General features: G+C 48.1%; 2 protein-coding genes across 5 annotated transcripts in view; both read right to left on the bottom strand.

Moving 5' to 3' along the window:
• LOC148776380 (uncharacterized) overlaps nt 1-7,376 on the bottom strand; it is an 8,368-nt gene extending 992 nt beyond the window's left edge. The window contains exons 1-3 of one of the 2 annotated variants that reach the window (XR_016038469.1): nt 6,246-7,376; nt 2,501-2,593; nt 1-2,330 (exon numbers count right to left, since the gene is read on the bottom strand). The exon at nt 1-2,330 is cut by the window's left edge and continues 992 nt beyond it. Coding sequence is in view for 1 of the 2 variants with exons in the window: in XM_088840894.1 (XP_088697020.1) it covers nt 2,120-2,330; nt 2,501-2,593; nt 5,046-5,056 (315 nt within the window). In the remaining variant the exon portion in view is untranslated. Of the gene's footprint in view, nt 2,331-2,500; nt 2,594-5,045; nt 5,892-6,245 lie in introns of those variants that run through there. The other variant, XM_088840894.1, reaches the window with a different exon arrangement.
• Nucleotides 7,377-19,162: 11,786 nt separating this feature from the next.
• The window catches only part of CEP43 (centrosomal protein 43), a 34,056-nt gene continuing 30,971 nt past the window's right edge, over nt 19,163-22,247 (bottom strand). For all 3 annotated transcript variants that reach the window (XM_055433124.2, XM_055433125.2, XM_055433126.2), the window contains 2 exons: nt 21,562-21,658; nt 19,163-20,010 (listed from right to left, as the gene is read on the bottom strand). In XM_055433124.2, coding sequence (XP_055289099.2) covers nt 19,936-20,010; nt 21,562-21,658 — 172 coding nt within the window. In that variant the 3' untranslated portion in view covers nt 19,163-19,935. The remainder of the gene's footprint in view (nt 20,011-21,561; nt 21,659-22,247) is intronic.

Below are 22,247 nucleotides of genomic sequence, written 5' to 3'. Positions count from 1 at the left end.
TTGAGAAGGGCCGCGCTGTCACAGCTGGGACTTCCCCAAGTTTCCAGGCCAGAGGGAGCGCACTGCAAGGGTACTGAGGGCAGCTCCATCGGGCGTTTATCAAGCACCCGCTCCAAGCCAGACACCAGGCGAAGCATTTTTAGCTACATTAATACCCCTGGGTTCATTATTTACTTACTTCTCTGCACCAATGCACCCTGAACAAGTGAATGTATTACCATAAGCCTGGGACATAATTCAAACCTACTGTTCATTATTCAAACCTACTCCTCCAAGCCAGGCTTCAACCAGTATGTGAACCAAGAACTTCCAGATGTTCAAGCTGGATTTAGAAAAGGCAGAGGAACCAGAGATCAAATGGCCAACCTCTGATGGATCACAGGAAAAGTAAGAGAATTCCAGAAAAACATCTATTTCAGCTTCATTGACTACCCTAAAGCCTTTGACTGTATGGATCACAACAGACTGTGGAAAACTCTTAGAAAGAGATGGGAATACCAGACCACCTCGCCTATCTCCTGAGAAACCTGTATGCAGCTCAAGAAGCAACACTTAGAACCGGACGTGGAACAACAGACTGGTTCAAGATTGGGAAAGGAGCGCGTCAAGGCTGCACGTTGTCACCCTGCTTATTTAACTTATATGCGAGTACATCATGCGAAACGCCGGGCTGGAGGAAGCACAGATGGAAGTAAGATTGCCGGGAGAAATATCAATAACCTCAGATACGTAGATGACACCACCCTTATGCCAGAAAGTGAAGAGGAACTAAAGAGCCTCTTGATGAAGGTGAAAGGGGAATGTGACAAAGCTGGCTTAAAACTAAACTTTCAAAAAACAAAGATCATGGCATCTAGTCCCGTCACTTCATGGCATGTGGAGGGGAAAGAATGGAATCAGTGAAAGGCTTTATTGCAGACGGTGACTGCAGCCGTGAAATCAAAAGACGCTTGCTCCTTGGAAGAAAAGCTATGACCAACCCAGACAGCATATTGAAAAGCAGAGACATTACTTTGCCGAGAAAGGTCCATCTAGTCAAAGCTCTGGTTTTCCCAGTAGTCAGGCGTGGATGTGAGAGTTGGACTGTGAAGAAAGCTGATCGCCGAAGAATTGAGGCTTTTGAACTGTGGTGCTGGAGAAGACTCTTGAGAGTCCCGTGGACTGCAAGGAGATCCAACCAGTCCATCCTAAAGGAAATCAGTCCTGGGTGTTCATTGGAAGGACGGATGCTGAAGCTGAAACTCCAGTACTCTATCTGATGTGAAGAGCTGACTCACTGGAAAAGACCCTGATTCTGGGAAAGATTGAAGGTGGGAGGAGAAGGGGACGACAGAGGATGAGATGGTTGGATGGCATCACCGACTCGATGGACATGAGTTTGAGTAAACTCCGGGAGTTGGTGATGGACAGGGAGGCCTGGCGTGCTGCAGTCCATCGGGTCGCAAAGAGTGGGACATGACTGAGTGACTGAACTGAACTAATAATTTCTATTAGGAGCAATGATATTCAGGTTTTCCTTTTAGATAAAACCACAGGCTCTGCATCTATAGGGTGTCAAATACATCTTTATCTGATCATGAATTCCTAGAGAAAGCTGTTTCTATTAATCACTTGAGATTCAACTCTGAAATTGTAGGTCTTATCTGGAGTTTTCCTCTGGGAAAGGGAGAGCACCATGTCCCCAGCCACCCCCGGGGCAGCATCGCTGGGTGGGCAGTGTCCTGCACAGGTCAGACGGGACTGGCTGCTCAGACGCCCTGCTCGGGCTCACAGCAGCTCACGCGCTCAGAGCAGATGCCAAGTCTCCATCAAGCTGGTGTCACTGAAGACTTGTTTTAGTTAACGCACAGAGGCTGGAGATCCATTGCACTTCCGGGCGAGACCTTTTAAGGTCTGGTGTCCAGGTTCTCCAAACTGGGGGGAGGCTGTCAGCTCCCTACCTGAGCGGGGGTGCTGTGGGACAGGCCTGGGACGGACACGGGTCTGGGAGAGACAAGAGACACGGCAGAATCTAGCCTACCCTGTGTGATCCGGCTGGTTGACCATAGTGACAGGTTTCGAAAACTCGAAAGGCAAGCAGAGATTTCCCTAAAGAGAAGTGGTATAAACTTTTAACTTCTTAGAGCCGTTCTTCAAGAGGTGTGTTTCGACGGCGCGAACACCAGGGCTGTTTCAGTCCTCTCCTGCCTTTCGAAGAGCGTGGGCTCCACTTCTCGGAGCGTGTGAGAGGCCGCCCTCTCACTTCCAGGCCCCACGTCTGGGTGCCGACCTCCGCACCAGCAGTGCGCTGCAAGTCCTTCCACGGCTCCTCCGCTGAGTCCCGCACAGACCTGGGGGAGGAGAAGTCACCAAGGAGCCCAGAGAGGAGCCCCACGGTTACCCGGCCAGGAAGCGAGGGAAGGAGATCGGACCCCAGGACTCCTGTATGCGCTTAGTAAATGGAGTCCGCGCAGCATAAAGCCCTAACTCCAGACCGACATCCTGTGCCTGGAAGACGTACTGTCCGGAGCTGCTGGCTTTACGCGGCTCCCCACAGACCTTCGTCACCGTCCACACGTGCTGCCTGGGGCAGTGAAACAGCTCGGGGACAGTGCTGCTCAGCAGACAGAGGCGAGGAGGACACGGGTTAGTACTGAGACCCTGACCGCGCCGCACGCGGCTTTCCGCTGGGCGTTCCCAACCTTTCTGCCAGCGAGGTGCCACCCTGTCTTACAGACTGAGGCTCAGGGGAGATTAAACGTGGTCCTAATACACGCCCTGAGTATGAGGATTAGATTTCAGCTCAGACGTGCCCTTCAACTGACCCAGGCTCTTCCCCCGTGACCATACCAAGAGGTCTCAGAATGGGACTACAGGCAAGGCAAGCCTTTCCGGGGCTGCTGGGGAGATCCGGAGCCTGGCCAGCTGTCCGTGAGGAAGAAGGCAGTGGGACCCGGGGGAGGAGAGTCACTTGGAGGGAGAGCGGCAAGGAAGCCGCCTGCGCTGTCATTCCGTTCAGGGCCAGGCCCAGGCCGGAGCAAAGCTGCCTCGTCTCCTTCTCAGATCTGACTGACATCAGAGTGTTCAGGTACTTTTAAGGAGAAATCAGAAATTTAACTGCTCTTTTGGATAAACTGGTGAAGCTTTATTTACCCACGTGGCTCAGGTAAAGAATCTGCCTGCTAATGTAGGAGATGCGGGCTCCATCCCTGGGTTGGGAAGATCCCCTGGAGGGGGAAATGGCAACCCACTCCAACAGTCTTGCCTGGAGAATTCCATGGACAGAGGAGCCTGGCGGGCTCTAGTCCACGGGGTCACAGAGAGTCGGACACGACTCAGCAGCTGAACAACCACAACTAGTTTTCCCACCAATTCTGTCCTCGCTGTCTTTCTGAACACGAGGTCACTCAGCTGGAGAATGAACGTTCAAAAACGGGGGATCAAATTGATTTTTATCATGGTTACTTTTAACTAAGAATCAAGAAATCATTAATTTGGACAAAAACTAAACCCTTGCTCAGAGTTTCAGCATCCATATTCACATGAGATATCCATCAGTCGTTTTCATATCAATGCACTGTAAGAGCGTCTGGCTTTGGTGTCAGCAAATTGGCCTCAAAAGGTGAATTGGAAAGTGTTCTTGCCTCTTTTCTTCTTTTAGAAGTTTGTGAAGAATTGTTATTCACTTTAAAACAATTCGGTAGAATTCAGTGGTGAAGCCCCTGACTGGATTTTTCTCTTGGGTACTCTTTTAAATTAATAATTCATTCCCTTCATTTTTTACAGGTCTATTCAGACTTTCTATTCTTGAGTCAGTCTTGTGAATGTTTTTCTAGGAAACTTCCCACTTAATTGAGGTTACCTAATTTGTTGGCATACAGTTGTTCATAATATTTGCTCACAATCCTTTTTTCCCTATAAATCAGAAGTAATGTCCTTTCTTGCATTTCTGATTAATAATTTGAATATTCTCTTTTCCTTGGTCAACCTAGCTAAATTTGTCAATTTGATTGATATATGTATATATATATATTTTTAGCACTTCAAGTCACGTGGAGAAAGCTAGTGGCCGCAGAGGTCCCTTTACCCCTGGCCTTTATATTATTACGATTGTACCTCTGTATACATCACATACACTAAAACCCCAACAGGCTTTACTTTTTGTTTTTAATCATAAACATTTTTAAAAGCTCAAAAAGGCTAGTCTATTTTCTTACTCACACAAGTGCCTTTTCTGATGCTTCTTTTACTCCTGGTTTTTCACGTTTTCCTCTGGTATCTGTATCTTTTTTGTCTGAAGAACTTCCTTTAGCAAGTCTTTCAGAGCAGGTCTGCTGCCAATGGATCTCCTGCTTTCCCTTCATTTGAGGTGACCTTCCTTTCTCTGTGTGCAGCATTGCTTCCAGTGAGAGATCTGCACGCACTTGAGCCTCTGATCCGCGATGAAGACTGCCTTCTGTGACTGCTCTCGAGGCTGCTTTTGTGCAGTTTTCAGTAGTTTGATCACCAGGTGTCTAGAATATGAATTTGGTGTGAGGTGCAGGGTGTCCTGTTTGAAGTTTCCTGAGGTTCTTGAACTTGCAGGTTTCCATGTTTCGCCAGATTTGATAAGCTTTTGCCGTTATTTCTTTGAACACTTTTCCTGTACACTCTTTCTCATCTCTTTCTGGATTCCGGTTTTGGCGCTACCCCAAAGTCCCCTGGCTTGGTGCTTGCTCTTCAGTGTCTTTTCTCTGCCATTCAAACCGGCTAATTGTGTGGAGCTGTTTGCAAGTTCAGCGGCTCCGCCTGTCATCCTCGCTCCGCTACTGAGCCCATTCAGGGAGAATTTTGTTTCCTTTTCTCAAATTTTCACTTCTGACTTTCATTTAGCTTTCCTTGCTGCGTCTCTTTCTTTGCTGATAATTTCCATCTTTCCACTCAAGAAGCATTCTTACAGCAGCCACTCTGACATCTTAGTCTGAACATTAAGCTTACTGACTAATGGATCTGCGCCGTAGATGTTTTCGATGTTAAAGTTTCCATATCTTTTTATAAAGGTAAACTTAATTAACAAGGGCACTCACCTCTGAATCATCTTACTAAGTGGGGTTTCACCTCGGACGAGTTTGGCTGAATAAAGGTCGATGGACAGGACACCTACACTATGACTGCTATTACATAACTGAGCACACGCTCAGCGTATAAATAATTTCTAAAACCACAGAGGCCAAACCACAGTGGAAAATTCAGCTACTCCGGGGAGAAACAGCAAAGTTATCTTCTGCAAAGTTTCCTATTCAGGTATGCATTTGAAGGTGGCCCATATTTCTAATGCTTCTTAAAGTCCACACAATTAAAGAGTTAGTCTCTATGAAAAAAAATCTGTACATTTTTGGAAAGAGCTTGCCTCTTTGACTCTGGATTTAACATCACAGACAGGCTTTAAATACTAATGAGATATTTAAAATATTTACAGGACTAAAGATTTCACTTCTTTTTCAATACACAAACATAGACCTCTGAGAATTTTGAAGATTTTTTTTTATCAACTCATTTTTTGAGAATTACTTAGGTTGAGGAGTGGCCATCACTGGTAAAAATAACCTGTCCCTCCCTCCCTGCCTTTCATATTCTAGTAACCTCAGAACTGGAGCAGGGAAAATCTGCTGGAAGCCAGCAGCTTAGGAGATTAAGCTGTCCACCCCACAGCAGCTGAGGACATTTCTTCCCAGGAAGCTTCCATGGCCAGTTGATCAGAAACGTCAGTCACCGATAGAAAAGAGAACTTGAGTGGTGTCACGGCTGACACACGAGCCCCAGCTGACCACCCGCTCCCGAGAAGAGCCCAGAGGCCAGCGGCCAGTGAGCACAGCTCTCCCACCGCGGGGAGCACCGGTCCCGTGTGGTCGCCGCCCCCCGACGTCCAGCCGGTCCTCCCAGCCCTCACCCTCCCTGCCCCCGCCTCCCCTCCTCAGACCGTCTCCTGGCCGGCTCCCCTTTTCACTTTCCCCCTCGTCCCTCCTCTGCTCTCCTGCTCCTCCCTTACTTGACCACAATGGATCAACTGGATATGTATTTCTCTGTTCTTAGAAAGTTGGCCATTTTACAGACTTTTGAATTTTGCAAAATGTTTGCAAGTAAGCAGAAATAATGTTTGCTTAAACATTCTATTTCCAAGTTTTCTGCATCATCTATTTGCTCAGAAAAAAAAAAATTTAAAGGTTCTCTGTTTCTGAGGAGATCCATTGCCAAATATTTTTATAAGCCATTGCAATTGTTTTTACCTTTTTCAAAGAAATGGAAATAGCAGCAGATAAATACCACCTCCTGCTCCAGTGGTAAGACTTCAAAATGCACACTGGGTAAGTGACCTAGTTTGACTGGTTGCTGCTACGAGGCACATCACATAGACGATGCTGCTTAACAGCTAAACACGAACAGAAAAACGTGACTCAGTTCTAGGTGGGTGGGTTTTTTAGGGAGAAGGTTGCTTTTAACACAATGATTTCAGTAATTCTTCTCAGTAACTGAGCAAGACTCACCAGGTGTGTGCCCCTGATGTGTCCTCAGAGCATGGTGGCAGGTGGCAGAGATTTCCCCTCTGCTTTCTTTACAAAGCGTAGCTTTCCTGTGCCAGGTGGTCACAGCTTCTGGGCAGCATGCTGACCACAACGGAGGTGCCCGGTTCAGTAGCTCCCACAAGGCAGGTGTTAAAGGAAAACCATTCTGTTCAAAGTTCAGAACTTGATTATAAGTTATGGGGGGTGGGGGAAGAGGCTTTCCATTTTCTCCTCAGCCCACTGATGCAGACTACAACCAGATAAAATTGCTAAAGCTGCCACTCATGAAAGACATTTCAAAAACATCACATAAGTCAGAGGGTTAGCATTCATCTTCCTGTAGAAACATGTGTCCAGAAGTGTGGAGAGCAAGGGGCCAAGCTGCAAACGTCTCCCCACTGCCCGACTCTGTTTCAACTCTGCTTCCTGCTCCGAGTCTTTGCAGCACACACCCAGACCACCTTCCAAACTCATCACATTCTGCACATTTCAGTTTCTTGAACAATCACAGACAGCTATACAAGATTGCCACCTACACTATATTTAAATTCAAGGGGAGGAACCCAAATTGTGAGAAATCCCGGTACACAGCACAGTGTATGACAACTTCACAAAAGTAGAAATGAGGGGACCCTGAGCCATCCCGTGACACTGCCACTGGAGCTAGTGGCCGGGCACTAGGAAAGGGCTGACTCAGGACACGCTGCCGACTAACAGAGGCTGGTGGGGGTGTCATTCACCGCAGAGTCATCCAGGGGAAGCTCAGGGGTCTGCCTCCAGCGACAGCTCCGGGGACCCTGTCCACCAAGAGGCACAGCCCCCTGCTCACATGCGTTTCCCGAGTCCCCACCTCACTTTGTGGCCATAGGTGATCTAAAGACATAAAATGATAGAAAGTAAAAATCATAATAGGTAATTCTTGGATCTGTAACAGGCATAGAGGCAATAACAGTAACAGAACACCAAGGGAGGGGGAATATAAACTGTGCGGAAGAGACACCTCAGCGGGGGTAGTTCAGGACAAACCCAAAAAGACGCTGGTAGGAAGGGCGCTGTAAGCCCTAGAGCAACCACCGAGAAAGTAACTTTCAGAAGATACTGACAACACACAGGAAGGTTGTTAAGAGAGCAGATCCTAAGAGTAATTCTTCATCACAGGAAGAATTACTTTTCTTTTTATTGTATCTATATGAGAGGATGGATGTTTACTAAATCTACTGTGGTAACCATTATTCTATGACACATGTCGTAAATCAAACCAACATGCTGGACTGATCACCTGAGACTCACATAGTGACGTGTGTGAAAAAGACACCCAAGTACACAGCGAGCACACGAGGAATTAAATTATTACACCAGGAAAGAATCACTTGATGCAAAAGAAAGCAGTAAATAAGGAACAGAAAAACAAAGTTCATGACATATATAAGAAACAAAAAAGTGCAACTTGTAGCCATAAATCAAACTCCATCAATAATAACACTAAATGTGAACGGATTAAATAACTCAAGCAAAAGTTAGAGGTTATTTAGATTCAGAGATACAAACAGGCTGAAAGGAAAAGGTATATCATGCAAACAGCTACCCTAAGAACAAGAAAGTTTATACCGGTATCAGGCAAAATGATTTTAGAACAAACAAAGTGCCAGAGATGAAGGACATTTTATGATAAAAGGGCCATCCATTCAGGAAGATGCAACAATCGCCTAACGGAAGGATTCTGGCACTCAGGCATTCTGGATGGAATGAGAGCTGAGGATGGTAAACAGTGACGGGGGGATTTCAACACCCTAGTTTCAATAATGGACAGAGAACCTCAGCAGCACTGTCACCCAACTAGGCCTAAAAGACGTCTGTAGGACACCTAACACAGCCGAACACACCTTCTAAGGGAGCATGAACCGTGCTCCAAACGCGAACCCAAACCACAGTGCGGTACAGCTCCGTGTCCACCAGAGCAGCTACGTTTAGACAGAGAGATACGGAGCGCTGGAGAGGACGTGGAGAAACTGCCGGCAGGGATGTCAAACGCGGCAGCTACTCAGAATGCAGTTTAGCAAGTCCTGAAAATACTAAGCACGGGCTTATTATATGACTCAGAAATTCCACTTCCATGTGTGTCCTCAAGAGAAAACATACGTCCTCACAAAAACTTGTGTGTGAATAGTGTGTGAATACTCCTAGCAGTATTATTCATAACAGCAACAAGTGGGAACAACTCAAATGTCCATCAACTTGCAAACTGACATATCAGACATGGTATATCCATATATCCATACAGCAGAATATTATTTCACAAAAAGAAGGTAGGTAGATGCTACCACATGGAAAACCTTGAGAACATTATGCTAAGTGAAATGAGTCAATCACACAAAAACACACTAATATAACATATTGTTTAATTCCACTTATTAAAAAAAAGGCCCAGAGTAGGCAACTCTAGAGACAGGAAGTGGCTGTCTTGGGGGAAGGTTGGAGGGGTGCATAAAAGGCTGCCAGTGGGTATGAGGTTCTTTTTGGTGGAGACGGAAATGTTTCTGAACTGATTACGGTGGTGATGGCACAGCTCTGAGAGTGGCCGGGTGGCTTGTATGGTGTGTGAGTCTCTTGATAAGCTGTTACGATAACTCTGGGGAAGTGCCAGGACCTGCATTCAGGCATGCTCTGGCCTGAGGAGCACACCCCACGAAATCTGGCCCAAAGTTTGTCTCAGCTATTCCAGCTCCCTGCTTGCCAGCTTCTTCTTGGTTGAGTTATGCCAGTGACTGGACATCGGACTGCAGGCATCAGAGAAAATATTTTTGTATTTTGCATGGTTAGGGCTCTCTGAACAATTTTTACTGGGACTTTGGACAAAGGACAGGCGTTAGAAGTTAATGCATAGAGATTCGCCTTTCTTGTGGTCTGTGCTTACATTTCAAAAGGGTTTGAGACCCAGAAGCCATGAAGATATTCCAGGGGTCTCTCCTCCTGGAGACATTTAATTACATTCTAAAGAACAAGAACCCAGGAGTCTTTCCCTCTTTCTACCTGAAAATTTATTTATATTGAGGGAATCAAATTCCTTTCCCTCTCTCAGGAGAGAGGTCCATGTTCATAAAGCCTGCAGATCCTTATTTCGGGGGTTTCCCACCTACAACTCCCACGTGACAAAAAGGAATTGGAGAATTTTTCAGGCTGTCGCCTAAACATTCAGAAAAAGAGAATAGGATTCCTGAGGAGGCAGGAAGCAGTGGCTTGGGAAAAGCAAAGAGAAAAGCATGTCCTTTGCCACCTGATCACACAGATGACGAAAAAGGACAGAACTTTCTTACTCACCCTTGACGGACGTCTCCTGTTTTCTCTGGTATTCTAGGATGTAAATTTGCATAAATGTATTTGTTCCAAATAGTTTTGCTGAGTAGGCATTTAATTTAAAAAGTGAGGCTTACATTTAGTTATTCAAAAACAAGCAATTATGATATTGGAAAGTTTGTAAGATTAATTACAGCTAACACAGTCATTTGGTTTCCTTTACTTATTAAGCTTTTTCTTGTTAAAATTATTTCATGATATTCTAATTATGAATCTGATGTATTTGAGATTGGCTTAGATCTTTGTACCGTTGCCATTTTATTGGCATTTGATTATTGGAATGATGCCATATTTTTCCTTTTATTTGCTTTAAAAAAAAAAAGCAGAAGCAGATTTTTGTACATTTAAAAAGTCGGTGTTAATTAAACTGAACCTGCAATGGCAAGCCACTCCAGTCCTCTTGCCTAGAAAACCCCAGGGATGGAGGAGCCTGGTGGGCTGCAGTCCGTGGGGTCGCTAAGCGTCAGACACGACTGAGCGACTTCACTTTCACTTTTCAACTTTCACACACTGGAGAGGGAAATGGCAACCCACTCCAGTGTTCTTGCCTGGAGAATCCCAGGGACGGGGGAGCCTGGTGGGCTTCGGTCTATGGGGTCACACAGAGTCAGACATGACTGAAGTGACTTAGCAGCAGCAGCAGCATATCCTTTTTAAGAAAGGGGGCCAAAGATGTAATGCTGCAAAAATCTGGATGGCTGTCTACCTTCTCCTTAGAAAAATTTAAGGGCAGTTTGGTCCTAAGGGTTTAAAGGGTTAATAAAGCTTCTGAAAACAACAAAAATATATATATAAAATACTAGTAGAATCAGACAGGAAAACTCCACAGACTACTTTAAAAGAGAGAAATTTTCCTAGAATATACCTTTGGTTTAGTGTCATAGGGCTTCCCTGGTGGCTCAGCTGGTAAAGAACCTGCCTGCCATGAGGGAGACTGGGGTTCGATCCCTGAGTTGGGAAGAGCCCCTGAAGAAGGGAATGGGTACCCACTCCAGTAATCTGGCCCAGAGAATTCCACGGACTGTATAGTCCATGGTGTTGCAAAGAGTCGGACACGACTGAGCGACTTGTACTTCACTTCGCCTACAATACAGCCCGCGGAATGGGTTCGGCGATGGCGATTTGGCCGTCACCACATCACTGCAGGAGGGGGAGAGCTAGAATAAAGGAAACAAACCCGGTAATGCTCTCAGAAACAATCAGGCCCTGCCCAGGAAGCCCTCGTGTACTCTCAGGACAACACGGACAGACATGGGTGTGGAAAGGTTCCCGAGGCGTGTCCTCTCCTGCCCTGTCCACCTCAGAATCCAGTCTAGGCCACTATACAAACTCCAGTCAAGCCTTCAGGGCAAATTTACTACCTGACCCATCCACACGAGCAGCCCCACTCCTCAGTGTGCACAACCTGCCCCCTGAAGTACACCCCGGTTCTGCTGGTGCAGAGAAGCCGTACGTTCTGCACGTCTGGTCTGAAAGGCCGAGGTCCCGCCTCTGCAACTTACAGTCTTACCTGCAAGAGAGGAACGTGTCGTTTCCCGCGAGCTGTTGGGCGCATCACATGGAGGAACTGTTGTCTGTGACGGAAGGACACAGCAGTGAGGAAAAGCACCTGCCTTACAGAGCTTGCGTCTCCCAGGAGAGCCCTCTATGGGCTGAGAAGGCTGTGGCCTCAAGCAACTGTTACTCTGAATGGCAGTTATTTTAGTAACAGCTCCCAATGCATATTTTTTTTTTAAGAGGCAAGGTAAGAACAAATGAGAATACATCTATCATTCCTTAAATTTCTCTGATATGTACTTAACAGTCTTGCTGGCTGAGAGGCTTTGGGGGAGGGTTCTTTACAAAGTTTAATACAAGTTTAATACAATCTGATTTCTGACGAAGAAATAAAGGCAATTCAGTGGAGAAGGGGCAGTTTTTTCTCCAATGGTGCTGAACATCCATACGTAAACAGGTAAATCAAGTCACAGATTTTACACCTTTCATAAAAAGAAGCTCAAAACATATCACAGAGCTACATGTAAATCACAGTATCTCAAAACCTGTGAAGAAAAACAGGAGAAACTCTAGATGAACGTTGAGTTTGGTGATCAGTTTTTAGATATAAAACCAAAAGTACAACCCATACAAATAAAAGAAAAATCTCATAATCTGAACTTAATTCAAATTTAAAACATTTTCTGAGAAAGACTGACAGAATAAAATGGCAAGCCACAAGCAGGGAGAAAATATTTGCAAAATACCTGATAAAGGACTTGAATCCAAAAACGTCAAATTTGGTCACTCAAGGGCCACTTTTATACAGACTGAGATGGTCCCTTGTGCTGTAAGTGCCCAGGGTGGTGACCAGCTGAGTTCTCAGCAGTGTTTCCGGCTCAGCCCCCAACCCCTGATCCTGCATATGCAGAGAAGTGCCATCAGCCCCCTACAGTCCAGCAGGTACCCGGTGGGGTCCAGTCAACAGGAGATGCTGTGGATGCTGCGGCGTTGACAGGGGGTGCAGAACAGCTGGGCCCCACGCCTGCCAGCACCCCCGAGGCACCGAGCTGAGACAGAGGAGCCAGCGGCCTGCAGCTGCCCAGGAGCGGACTCACTATGGGGTGCCTGGAAGCGGGCTGACCTGCCCAAGGAAGATGGCTACCCGGGGCCACAGTGGACTTAACATGAGCGAAAAACCAACCTGCGATGAGTTTAGACACGAGACACTACAGCATCGACTTACTATCTCATCAAGTTAGGAGGGCTGAGTCAGAGAACACAGGAGTGCCCGGCAGATCCAGGCACAGCACAGAATCAGCTGACACATGCTACGTCGGGGCATTGTCCCCTCAGGAGGACCCTGAGTGCAGGTCCGAGAGGAGTGCCTGTGCGGCCTCCCGCCACGCTCTCACCTTTGTCCAGCGGGCTGGGGATGGACATTTCCACCACGATGTCTGGACGCCCGCCCAGGGCAGGAGGAGGCCCTGCCGCCCCGGGGCTCCGTGCGGGAGGGGGCAGGGCCAGGCGCTGGGGACGGCCGTCCGGTCGGGGGGTGCTGCGGAGGCAGCAGCGCCCGCCTAAGTTCCCACCTGTGTTTCATCCCTGATTCTGCACCCTGGGTCTTTCTAAGAAAATGCATCTCTAAGCTGGGGAGAGACTGAGGCTGCAGCTTGTAATCAGGACGCACGGCATCCAACAACAGAGGCTGCAAGGCGGCAGCGGATGGCAGCGGGCCGGGGGCCTCTGCGCCGCGAAGCCCCCGCAGCTGGCTGAAGCTGGAGGCGCAGGGCTCACCCCACCTGTGGACGAGCGGACCTGCGACCCCGGATGAGCGCCGCAGGCCGCACGCCCACCGCCCGCAGACCCGGAGGAGACAGGCCACATCGGGCACGGTAGACCCCCGTCACAGGTTCTCAGGACCCGAGTCTCATGGGGAAACTCGCAGTGCGCCTCAGCTGTCTGAGCTACCGATTCTGCTCACGTTTCAGACGCGACGTACTTTCAATGACCAGTGCTACCTGGTAACAGATTTAAACTGTTTTTCCTTCTCCACTGTTTTCGATAAGACTCCTAGCTTACAAACTAGGGCAGGGCCTTGTTCAGCGGCCTGTAACATTTGGGATTACCTTTTTAGCGAAGGGACACTGAAATTACTTATGCAAAACTAGCTATAAATATACATACTCTGAATAGAAGCAAAATCACAGCAAATTACAAAATGTAAAAATCTGATGACTACCACAAACATCACAAAATATAGGAAAATATTTTCATTGACTGCTTGACGTACTTTCATGTTTTTCCTCCATTGCTTTAACAGCATACTTGCTGATATCACCTCTTCATATCAGAATGACTTTTAAAAATCTCTACGGAGATAAGAAAATAATTTTAGAATGATCAAAGTGGTTTTTCAACTACTGATATATTTTAAGAAGTTTCATTGATGGATGAATTACAATTCATTTTGGAAATGACATGCGTGTTAAGTTTGAGAGCTGCCATCTTTTGGAAACCATTTTCAGGTTCTTTTTTACATATGTTTGGAATTCATAGCATTTCAATTTTTTTCCGTGACTAGCAACATTTCAGTAACATAAATGCTGTCAACTATACTCATTCGCCAGTTTTTCATTAATGGTCTTGTCATAAATGGAATATCACAGTATTCTGTGGTCTTCAATAATGTCAGATCAGTAGTAAATCTAAATAGTTTTAGTGTGTTTATGATTCACTCCTCTTCATTAACTGGATTATCAAACAATACAACAGCCTAGTGATCTATTTGTATTCAAAATCTAACTCATGAATTAGTATTTTGGTACAATCTAAGAAAGTATTTTGTTACAGTAAGTGCCTTTTCACGTCAGGATAACTTCTCATGTTTTATCCTCAGGTTCATCACGCAGACCTTAGCAGCAGGACTGAGTAAAAGCTTGCCCTGTAAATTCCAGCTTGAGCCCCAGCCCTGGACAGCTCAGCTTGTACTGCGCTAAGAGTTGATAGCTTTTAACCCTGCAATTTCCTTGGGAAAGGCATCACAGTGCATTCTGGGGTGCCACAGTCCGATTATAACTGACGCAGGTGCCACAGTCCTGTCTGACGCAGGTGCCACAGTCCTGTCTGACGTAGGTCTCTATGGCACGCCATGACTTCGGCCTTGGTGGCTTTCGTTCTGCCGCCACTCCAGGGCTCCTGTGAGTGATGGTGAAGCCACAGTTAAACCCACATCGGGGCACCACAGACGGGGCCTGAGGAAAGCACAGACTGTGAACGCGCCCCCCTGGAGTAGCTCAGCGGGTGGGAGTGACCTCTAAACCAGGCTGGGGAGGAGGCACGGAAATTCATCTGCCGTCACCCAAAATCCTCTCTTTTCCTCTCCCTCAACATCTAAGTTCAACCACGTCCTGTGACTCTTACCTACCTAGTTAATGAACACAATTTCATATTTACTGAGTACTTACGATTTTCCAAGAATGCTGCTGAGCTCTGTACAAGTATTACCCACCTTATGCAACAGCTGCCCTGTGAGGTCAGGAGGCAGGCGTTCACCCCTTGTACAGGTGGGCAAACTGAGGACACTGGTAGCAGGTAACCTGCCCGCCAGCACTCAGCCAGGAAGTGTGCATCCAGCGTCCCGACCTGTGCAGTGGCTTCAAGGAGTGCACTCAACCCCGCCGCCCCTGGATCTGCCGCTCCCGGCTCCGCCGCCCCCGGCATCGTGGACGCGCACGCGTCCTTGCTGGGGACACACTCCTTGTCAGGGGGGCCTTCTGCTCACTCTGAGTCAGGCCACCCTGGGCAGACCCCATCAGCCCGCCAGTTTCCAGGGAACCCAAGATCATCTCAAGCTCCATCCTTCTGGTGGTCCCGCGGGACGCTGTCTCAGGGTCCAGGAGCAGGACGCCCCTGTGGCAGCCCTCAGCATGCAGTGGCACAGACGTGTTTCCCAGGCTCCATCACTGACTGCAGAGACCTGGGCACGCCTGGCACAGCACCTGGCACCCGGCAGTGTCAGCATCTGTAGGAATCCGGGCTTATTTCCGGGGTGTGCAGGGAGTAGACACTGGCACACTGAGCAAACACTTGCTTCCTCTAACCTGGGCCCTGAGAGAGGAGAAGGGGTAGGAGTGGCCCAGGTGTGTGCGCTGGGGAAGGGGAGTTGGGGCTGCAGAAGCGCCTGCCATCAAGGCCCAACACCAGACTCAGTATGGTGGGTGCAGCACAGCACTCTCCCTACCAAAATTTAAACTTACAGTCAGATAAAAACATTTACACCACATGGATTGAGAGGAGGGAGAGAGATGCTAAATGCTTCAAGTGAAAAGAGTACTCATTCATGAAAACATCCCATTTCAGAAGAGTTACCACTGTTTTACAAACTACTTAAAAGAAAGGTCAGTGTCCATATACAACAGCTGATTGATAAAAACAGACTGGCCTTTGCAGGAACGCAGTGTTTGAAAACTAACATTCACAGGAAAAATAACTTCACCATCAAATCTGAACATTTCATAAACAACAAGCTTGGGTTAGACTATCAGAAATGAGCCCCGTAGGTGAGGCGGGGTCCCTCCTCCTCTCCACCCACCCTGAGCTGCAGGCTGGGGACCCCCCCGGCCCTCTCTTCTCCTTCCTGTTTCTGGGGAAGCAGGTTGACTTTACCCAGCGCAACCATCTGCAGAGGCAAAGCCGTGGCAAGGGCACCGCGTGTTCTACAAGGTGGCACAGGCCCCAGGTCCTCTCCCACTGCCGGGAGCAGCGCACACCGCCCCGGGGACACGAGACCAACATCACGCCCACTTCACACCTGGCTGTGGGAGCTATTTCCTACAGGCAGAAGGTTTCCTTTTTCAATCAGGGTGGAAAGCCTATGTTCAAAATTCATCTTGCCTCCTAACTTTGCAGTCATTGCTCTATTACTTCCAGCACGCAGTCAGGCTATTTCATTCTCGCGCCTCTAAAATGACCTCCACACTCATCAGGGTCCACATGGCCGTGGGCCTGGCTCCACTCATGCACACACTCACGTGTCTCTGAACAGAAGCGCGCTTCTGCCAGCATCCCCTGCCTCAGCCGCAGCCCTGTGGATGGCACGACCGTGCTGCCTCCTCCTCAGTCGCCTCCGCTACACGTGCAGACAGCTGTCTTTCAGGCTCCGCCTCTTTTTGCTGCAGTTATCCCATCCTTCAGCCAAATAATCTGACCCAACACGCTTTTAATCAAAAATCACTGATTATTCCTTTTCCACAGCAGTTTTTTAGGTACAAACGGTCTCAAATCTCCAATCAGGTTTTCACAGTTTCTTTGTTCTTTGAATTGTGTCCAAGATGAGCCGTTCTGTTGGTTCACCTCAGCCTCCGTCCCCGCCACGGACCCGGGTCCATTGTGGATGGTCCATGGAGGTGCTGCCCTCCCTTCCTCTGCGCTGCTTCCCCCGACAGGCCCCTTCCTACGACGGGGGCCAGCAGTGCACGTGTGTCGGGAGGTGAGGGGGTGGAGGTGCAGGGATAGAGACCAGATGGGGCCCCAGCAAGCCCCCGGTCAGACCCTGGAGGGCAAGCGCGGCCCGCAGGGTGCACACTGCTCCAGCGAGCACTGTCCGCCATGCCCAATCTCCTGGCATGGCCCGCGGGCGGTCAGTCCAGCTGCCTCGAACCCTGCTTCTCTTCTGCCAGTGTCCACGTCGAGCCACAGACAAAACAGCTATTTCCCTTGAGAGCACCCTGGGGGCGGGAGGGGCAGCCAGGGCCCACTGTCCAGGAGACCACCTCTACTGAACACGAGCCCACTCCTCAGACTTGAGGCTGGCAGCCCCTGCAGCTCTTGGGGAAGGACAGCTGCCCCCGCAAACCGCGCACGCTGTCCTCGGGCAGCAGCTGCCCGGCCACACGCTGCCCATTCCACCCTTGCCCCCGCCCCTGCTCTGAGCTGGGAAAGCCTGCTCCTGCCGCCCTGGCCTCGTACTAAGCAGAGTCGGCAGACTGAACGCTGCTCCAGGACCACGGGGGCGCACTAGTTAGCAGGCCAGTTCCTACGGAGCTTAGAGAAGCCCACCCAGCACAGTTCAGGCAGCACTGAGTAGGTACCCAGGGCAAACTGTGACAGGCCAGCAGCGAAAATGGCCCCCCCTCCAGGCTGGAGCTTCTGAGACCCAGACAGAGACAGGCGGCTGGGCAGGGCTCCGGGGGGAGGAGGCGAGGACTCCCCGCAACAGGACCACCCGGCAGCCGGCAGCTGCACACAGGCTCGAGCGGCAGGTGCCAGCGCACGCTGGGCGAGAACAAGGTGAAGGGGCCCTGGACAGGAGGGGGATCAGATCGGGACAAGGGCGACGCGGGGATGGCAGGCGCCTGGCCACTGTGACTGCAGAGCACGAAAGGGTGAGATCGTACTCTAACCATCAATGAAGCGAGACTTTTATTGGCATCTGACAAAAAAACATTTGAAAAACTCCATTGTAAAATACAAGTTTTATGGTAAAAATGCTATTTCCTGGCTTAGTACTTCAATGTGTATTTCTTGCTGTTTAGTCACGACGTTGGGCCCAACCATTCTGCGACCCCATGGACTGTAGCCCACCAGACGCCTCTATTCATGGAATTCTCCCATGTATTTCTTAACAAAAAGAAAATGCTAATCACAAGCAAAACTTTCTGTCTAATCAAGGCACACACATGGAACAGCTTGTACAAAGCGGAGTTTGAAGCCACTAAATCTACTGGATCAGACAGACGCAAAGCGTGATGACAGTCTCCTATTTAGCATCTTTCTCCCCACCCCACCAGAAGATCAGACTCTAGGGGTAACAGAAAAATGACGAACTTCACATGCTATTATCCAAAAGTTTCCCACAAGACTAAAGAGCCACATGGTTATTCCACTGAAATGATTTTAAGTCATTTCACAGAAATCTACCTCCTATCAAACAATACAAAAAATAAATCACATATTTGACAGATTCCAGAGGGCCAGAACTACAATCCTTACAGAAAGTGACTGTTTAGAGGTGACATCCAAGAGACACACTTTCTAACAGCACACTGGGGGACTTCTAACAGCAGACTGCATTTTCATGCAGCACTATTTCCTCACACGGACCGTGGTGAGCCATGACGCACCAAGATCAGTGCCCACAAGCTGGGGGTTGACAGAGGGGCTCCCAGGCCACCCTGGCCCACATTCTGCCTTGCCTCCTATTGGGGTTCATGGCTCAGCTTCACCGAAATTTTATAAAATCAGATCTAATGTCATATAACCTAAATACTTACATTATCATTTCCCTTCACATTTCAGAGCCCAGTAAACATTTGTGTAGTATTTAGACTAGTATGAAATGAGAACTTGGTATACAAACCACAAAGTCTGTTCACTTCTTGAGATCAGTAAGTTCTAATTTGCTCCTTTTATTAACAAAGGCGACTCTTAATGAAAAGTTTTAATTGAAATTATAAAGGACAGAATTTAACCGTGATCACAGCTGTGCTTACGACAAGCACGCCTCACCTCCCGCAGCTCTAACACTCAGGTCACCTCCCTCAGTTCTAACACTCAGGTCACCTCCCACAGCTCTCTCTAACACTCAGGACCACAGGTATCAGCACCATACAGACAGCAGCACGGGGGGCAGACACACACTGAACTGCCCCAACCCCATCCCTGAGTCGACCCTGAAGGGCCCCGCTGAGGCTGTGCAGTGTCAGACTGGCCACCTGGGCCTGGCCTTAGGCCATGACCACTGTTTCAGTCCAACGTGGATTTAAATATCACCAACTTACAGATCTGAAATGAAAGCACTGCTTCATGGCTTCAGATGCATTTTGGTATTTAATATGTTTCAAAGCATCTTTACAAATAATAAATTATAACTACAATGAGAAGAACCTGTGAATAAAACTGTTTACACGGACCTCAAATGCATCAGGGACAATTCCACAAATTGATTCCGCAAATCAAAAATCACAAGCACCTCCAGATTTTAATCTAGCAAAAATAAGAAGGACACACACGAGGATTTTAATATAACCTTAATGGTCTAACAAACCTCCCAAATGGAAGGAAATGCAAAGCCAAGTCAACCTATCAAGTGTAACTTACAGTGACGGGCACCAGGCTGCAGATCTTCTGGGCCACAGGCCAACTCCCTGCAGAACCACCCACCACCGCACCCTCTGACTGCAGACGCCCCTCCTGCTGCTGCCATGCCTAAGCCTGGTACGGCCCGTAGGCAGCATGCAGAGCCGTGAACCTACAGCTTTACTGACGCCACCTTCACGATGCATTTAATACTGGCACTGTACCGACTCCCTCCTTGTGGTGAATTTGAGCCTAACCAACTTTCATAGAGAAACATGTACCTAAACCAAATTAGGAATACTAAATCTTCCACACATGGGCTCAAATAGGAATTATTTTGTTTAGTATAATGAAAGGTTAATTTTTAAAAATATCTGTAATCTTCTGAAACACAAGGCACCAACAGGGAGCAGACATTCCAGCAAAGAGTGATTGTCTGGAGGAAAAAAGGAACTGATCAGAGTGTCCCATCCTTTGCCGACCAGTGCTCTTGCCTCTCGCGGGCCTAGGCAACGTCTTCCAGGTAATCAGCGATGTCACTGAGCTGGGACACGGTCAGATCCTGCGTCAGGTCATCAAGCTGGTCGTTCAGAAGAAAGAAGAGAATCAGTGTCAACAAGAAAACAGTCGTAAATGATTCTTAGCATACTGCTGTAACTTAATATATCATCTTATACTCTACAAACCGACTCACAGTGAAAAGTCCTTGTCCTGGCATGGAAACACATACATTACCGCATGTAAAATACAAGCCAGTGGGAGTCTGCTTTATGACCAGGGAGCACAGCTCAGGCTCCGTGATGACCTACAGGGGTGGGAGCGAGTGGGAAGTGGGAGGGACGGGACATACTTACACCTATGGCTGACTCACACTGAGGCACAGCAGAAAACAACTCTATAAAGCAATTATCCTCCAAGTATACAATTTTTTAAAAAAAGCCCTCTTCCTCACTTTCTTCTTCCTATTTTGAAATTGGCAACGATAACAAAAGCTGAGCTGCCAGGTGACCTCGACGTTGACAAGAAGACTGGCTGCTAAAATCACCCGCTTGCAGCCCCTTTGGTAACTTTAAAGCAGTATTTTCAGGACTCTTTAGGATGACATAAGGTGAAGTGGTAAGAAAAAACAAATTATTACAAACGTATTAGTCCACGGTATCAGGAACCAGAGAGGGCACTTCACAGACCACCACTCAACCTTCAGAACAACCCTGTAAGGGAGGCGTGAACACCCCATCTCAGGAATAAAGAAACTGAGGATCAAAGGCTAAAGCCTGCGGAAGCAAACACACATCAAAGCGTAGGAGCGCGGGCCCAGGTTCATTACACGACGCTGCCTGGGCCAGAGGCCTCTCCCCTGTGGTAGTCTGTGACAGGCAGAATCCCACCTCACCCTGCAAAGCAAGCTTCAGCTCCAGGTGGGAGCCACCCTAACCCGAAAGGCAGCCTCCCTCAGCTTATGGTGGGCACAACACCCGACCCTGAGGTGCCACCCGACATCTCACACCTGACACACACCTGAGCACTCTGCTCTCTGCCGACAGGCAGCTCAGGTGTAGATATCTCCAAGACAGAGTCCGGACTGTACCCCCGAGTGCCTGTTAGTGTGGTCTCACCCCCCGGCCTGCTCAAGGCTCGGAGTCCTGACTTTATCCCCAAGTGACTATTAGCATGGTCTCATCCCTGGCCTGCTCAGAGCTCGGAGTCCTGACTTTACCCGCAAGTGCCTGTTAGCGTGGTCTCATCCCCTGGCCTGCTCGGGGCTCGCCGATACCCTGCAGCCAGTCTCTGCTTCAGTTCCAGCACTCACGGGGCTCCTCTGCGGCCACCTTCTCTCACAGGGACTTCTCTGACAAGGACCCCTTGCCTACACTGTCTACACCCTGAGGCAGTGGGCTCTGACCTATGCCCACAGCAATGGAAGTCCCAATAATAACACGCAGGCATTTCACAAGCAATGCGGCCATAACTGAGAACATTCATGACAGGTATTGTTCTCAGATCTGGAGCAGGAAACCCCACCATAAACCTTTCCTAATTTTCAACTGCTTTTCTCCCAGCTTCTGAAGCTTCCCAAGGACTCAAGGCAACAGGCACGGACGGCTGCCCCGGGGAAGGATTGGCGCCGTACTTTATCACTGGTGTTGACGTCATCCATTTCCACAGAGAGGTCCTCCTCAATCTCTTCCCCAATGCTCAGCTCACTCTTCTCTGAGCGATGGCTGGTACTAATTTCAGGGAAAAAGAAAAGTAAGAACTCTGATTACAAGCATTGAGAAAGAGTGACTACCATTCTCTCATGTTTCGGGTATCTTAATTCTTTAAATAAAATACAATAAAATATTACATGTCATTCATTCCATGTATCCCATCTCACTTGATCCTAAGCTAACTTAGTAGCGGCAGCAGGAACAGTCGAGTCCATTTAACAGGTGAGAAAACTAAGGTTCACAGCGGTGACTGTGGTCACAGTGACATGAAAGGAGTCCCAGATTTTTAAATTTCATTTCTCAAAATACTGTATGTTACAAAGTAAACATGAACCCTAAATTGGAAGAAAAACTACCAACTGCATAAAATCCTCACACAGATTTAAAACTTCTAATCTTATCTACAACAAATATTACTTCCCAATTATTAGCCAAGTCACAGATTATATTTTCTTTACATTTGTAAAAAAGTTATTTGAAACAAAATATCAAGAAATGTCATCTGAATCAGAAAAACAATTTGAGAGGGCAATTTGTTTACACCAGTTGTAGACAATTCCCACCAGTGAGATCGGAAAGGGGACAAAAGCACTGACAATCGTGGCTA

Source organism: Moschus berezovskii, chromosome 10 (genome assembly GCF_049115385.1).
Source record: "Moschus berezovskii isolate FMDL1 chromosome 10, NW_MosBer_1.0, whole genome shotgun sequence".
NCBI classification, from domain to species: Eukaryota; Metazoa; Chordata; class Mammalia; order Artiodactyla; family Moschidae; genus Moschus; species Moschus berezovskii.
The sequence above is the reverse complement of the archived record's forward strand: the minus strand, read 5'-3'. Positions and strand labels throughout refer to the sequence as shown.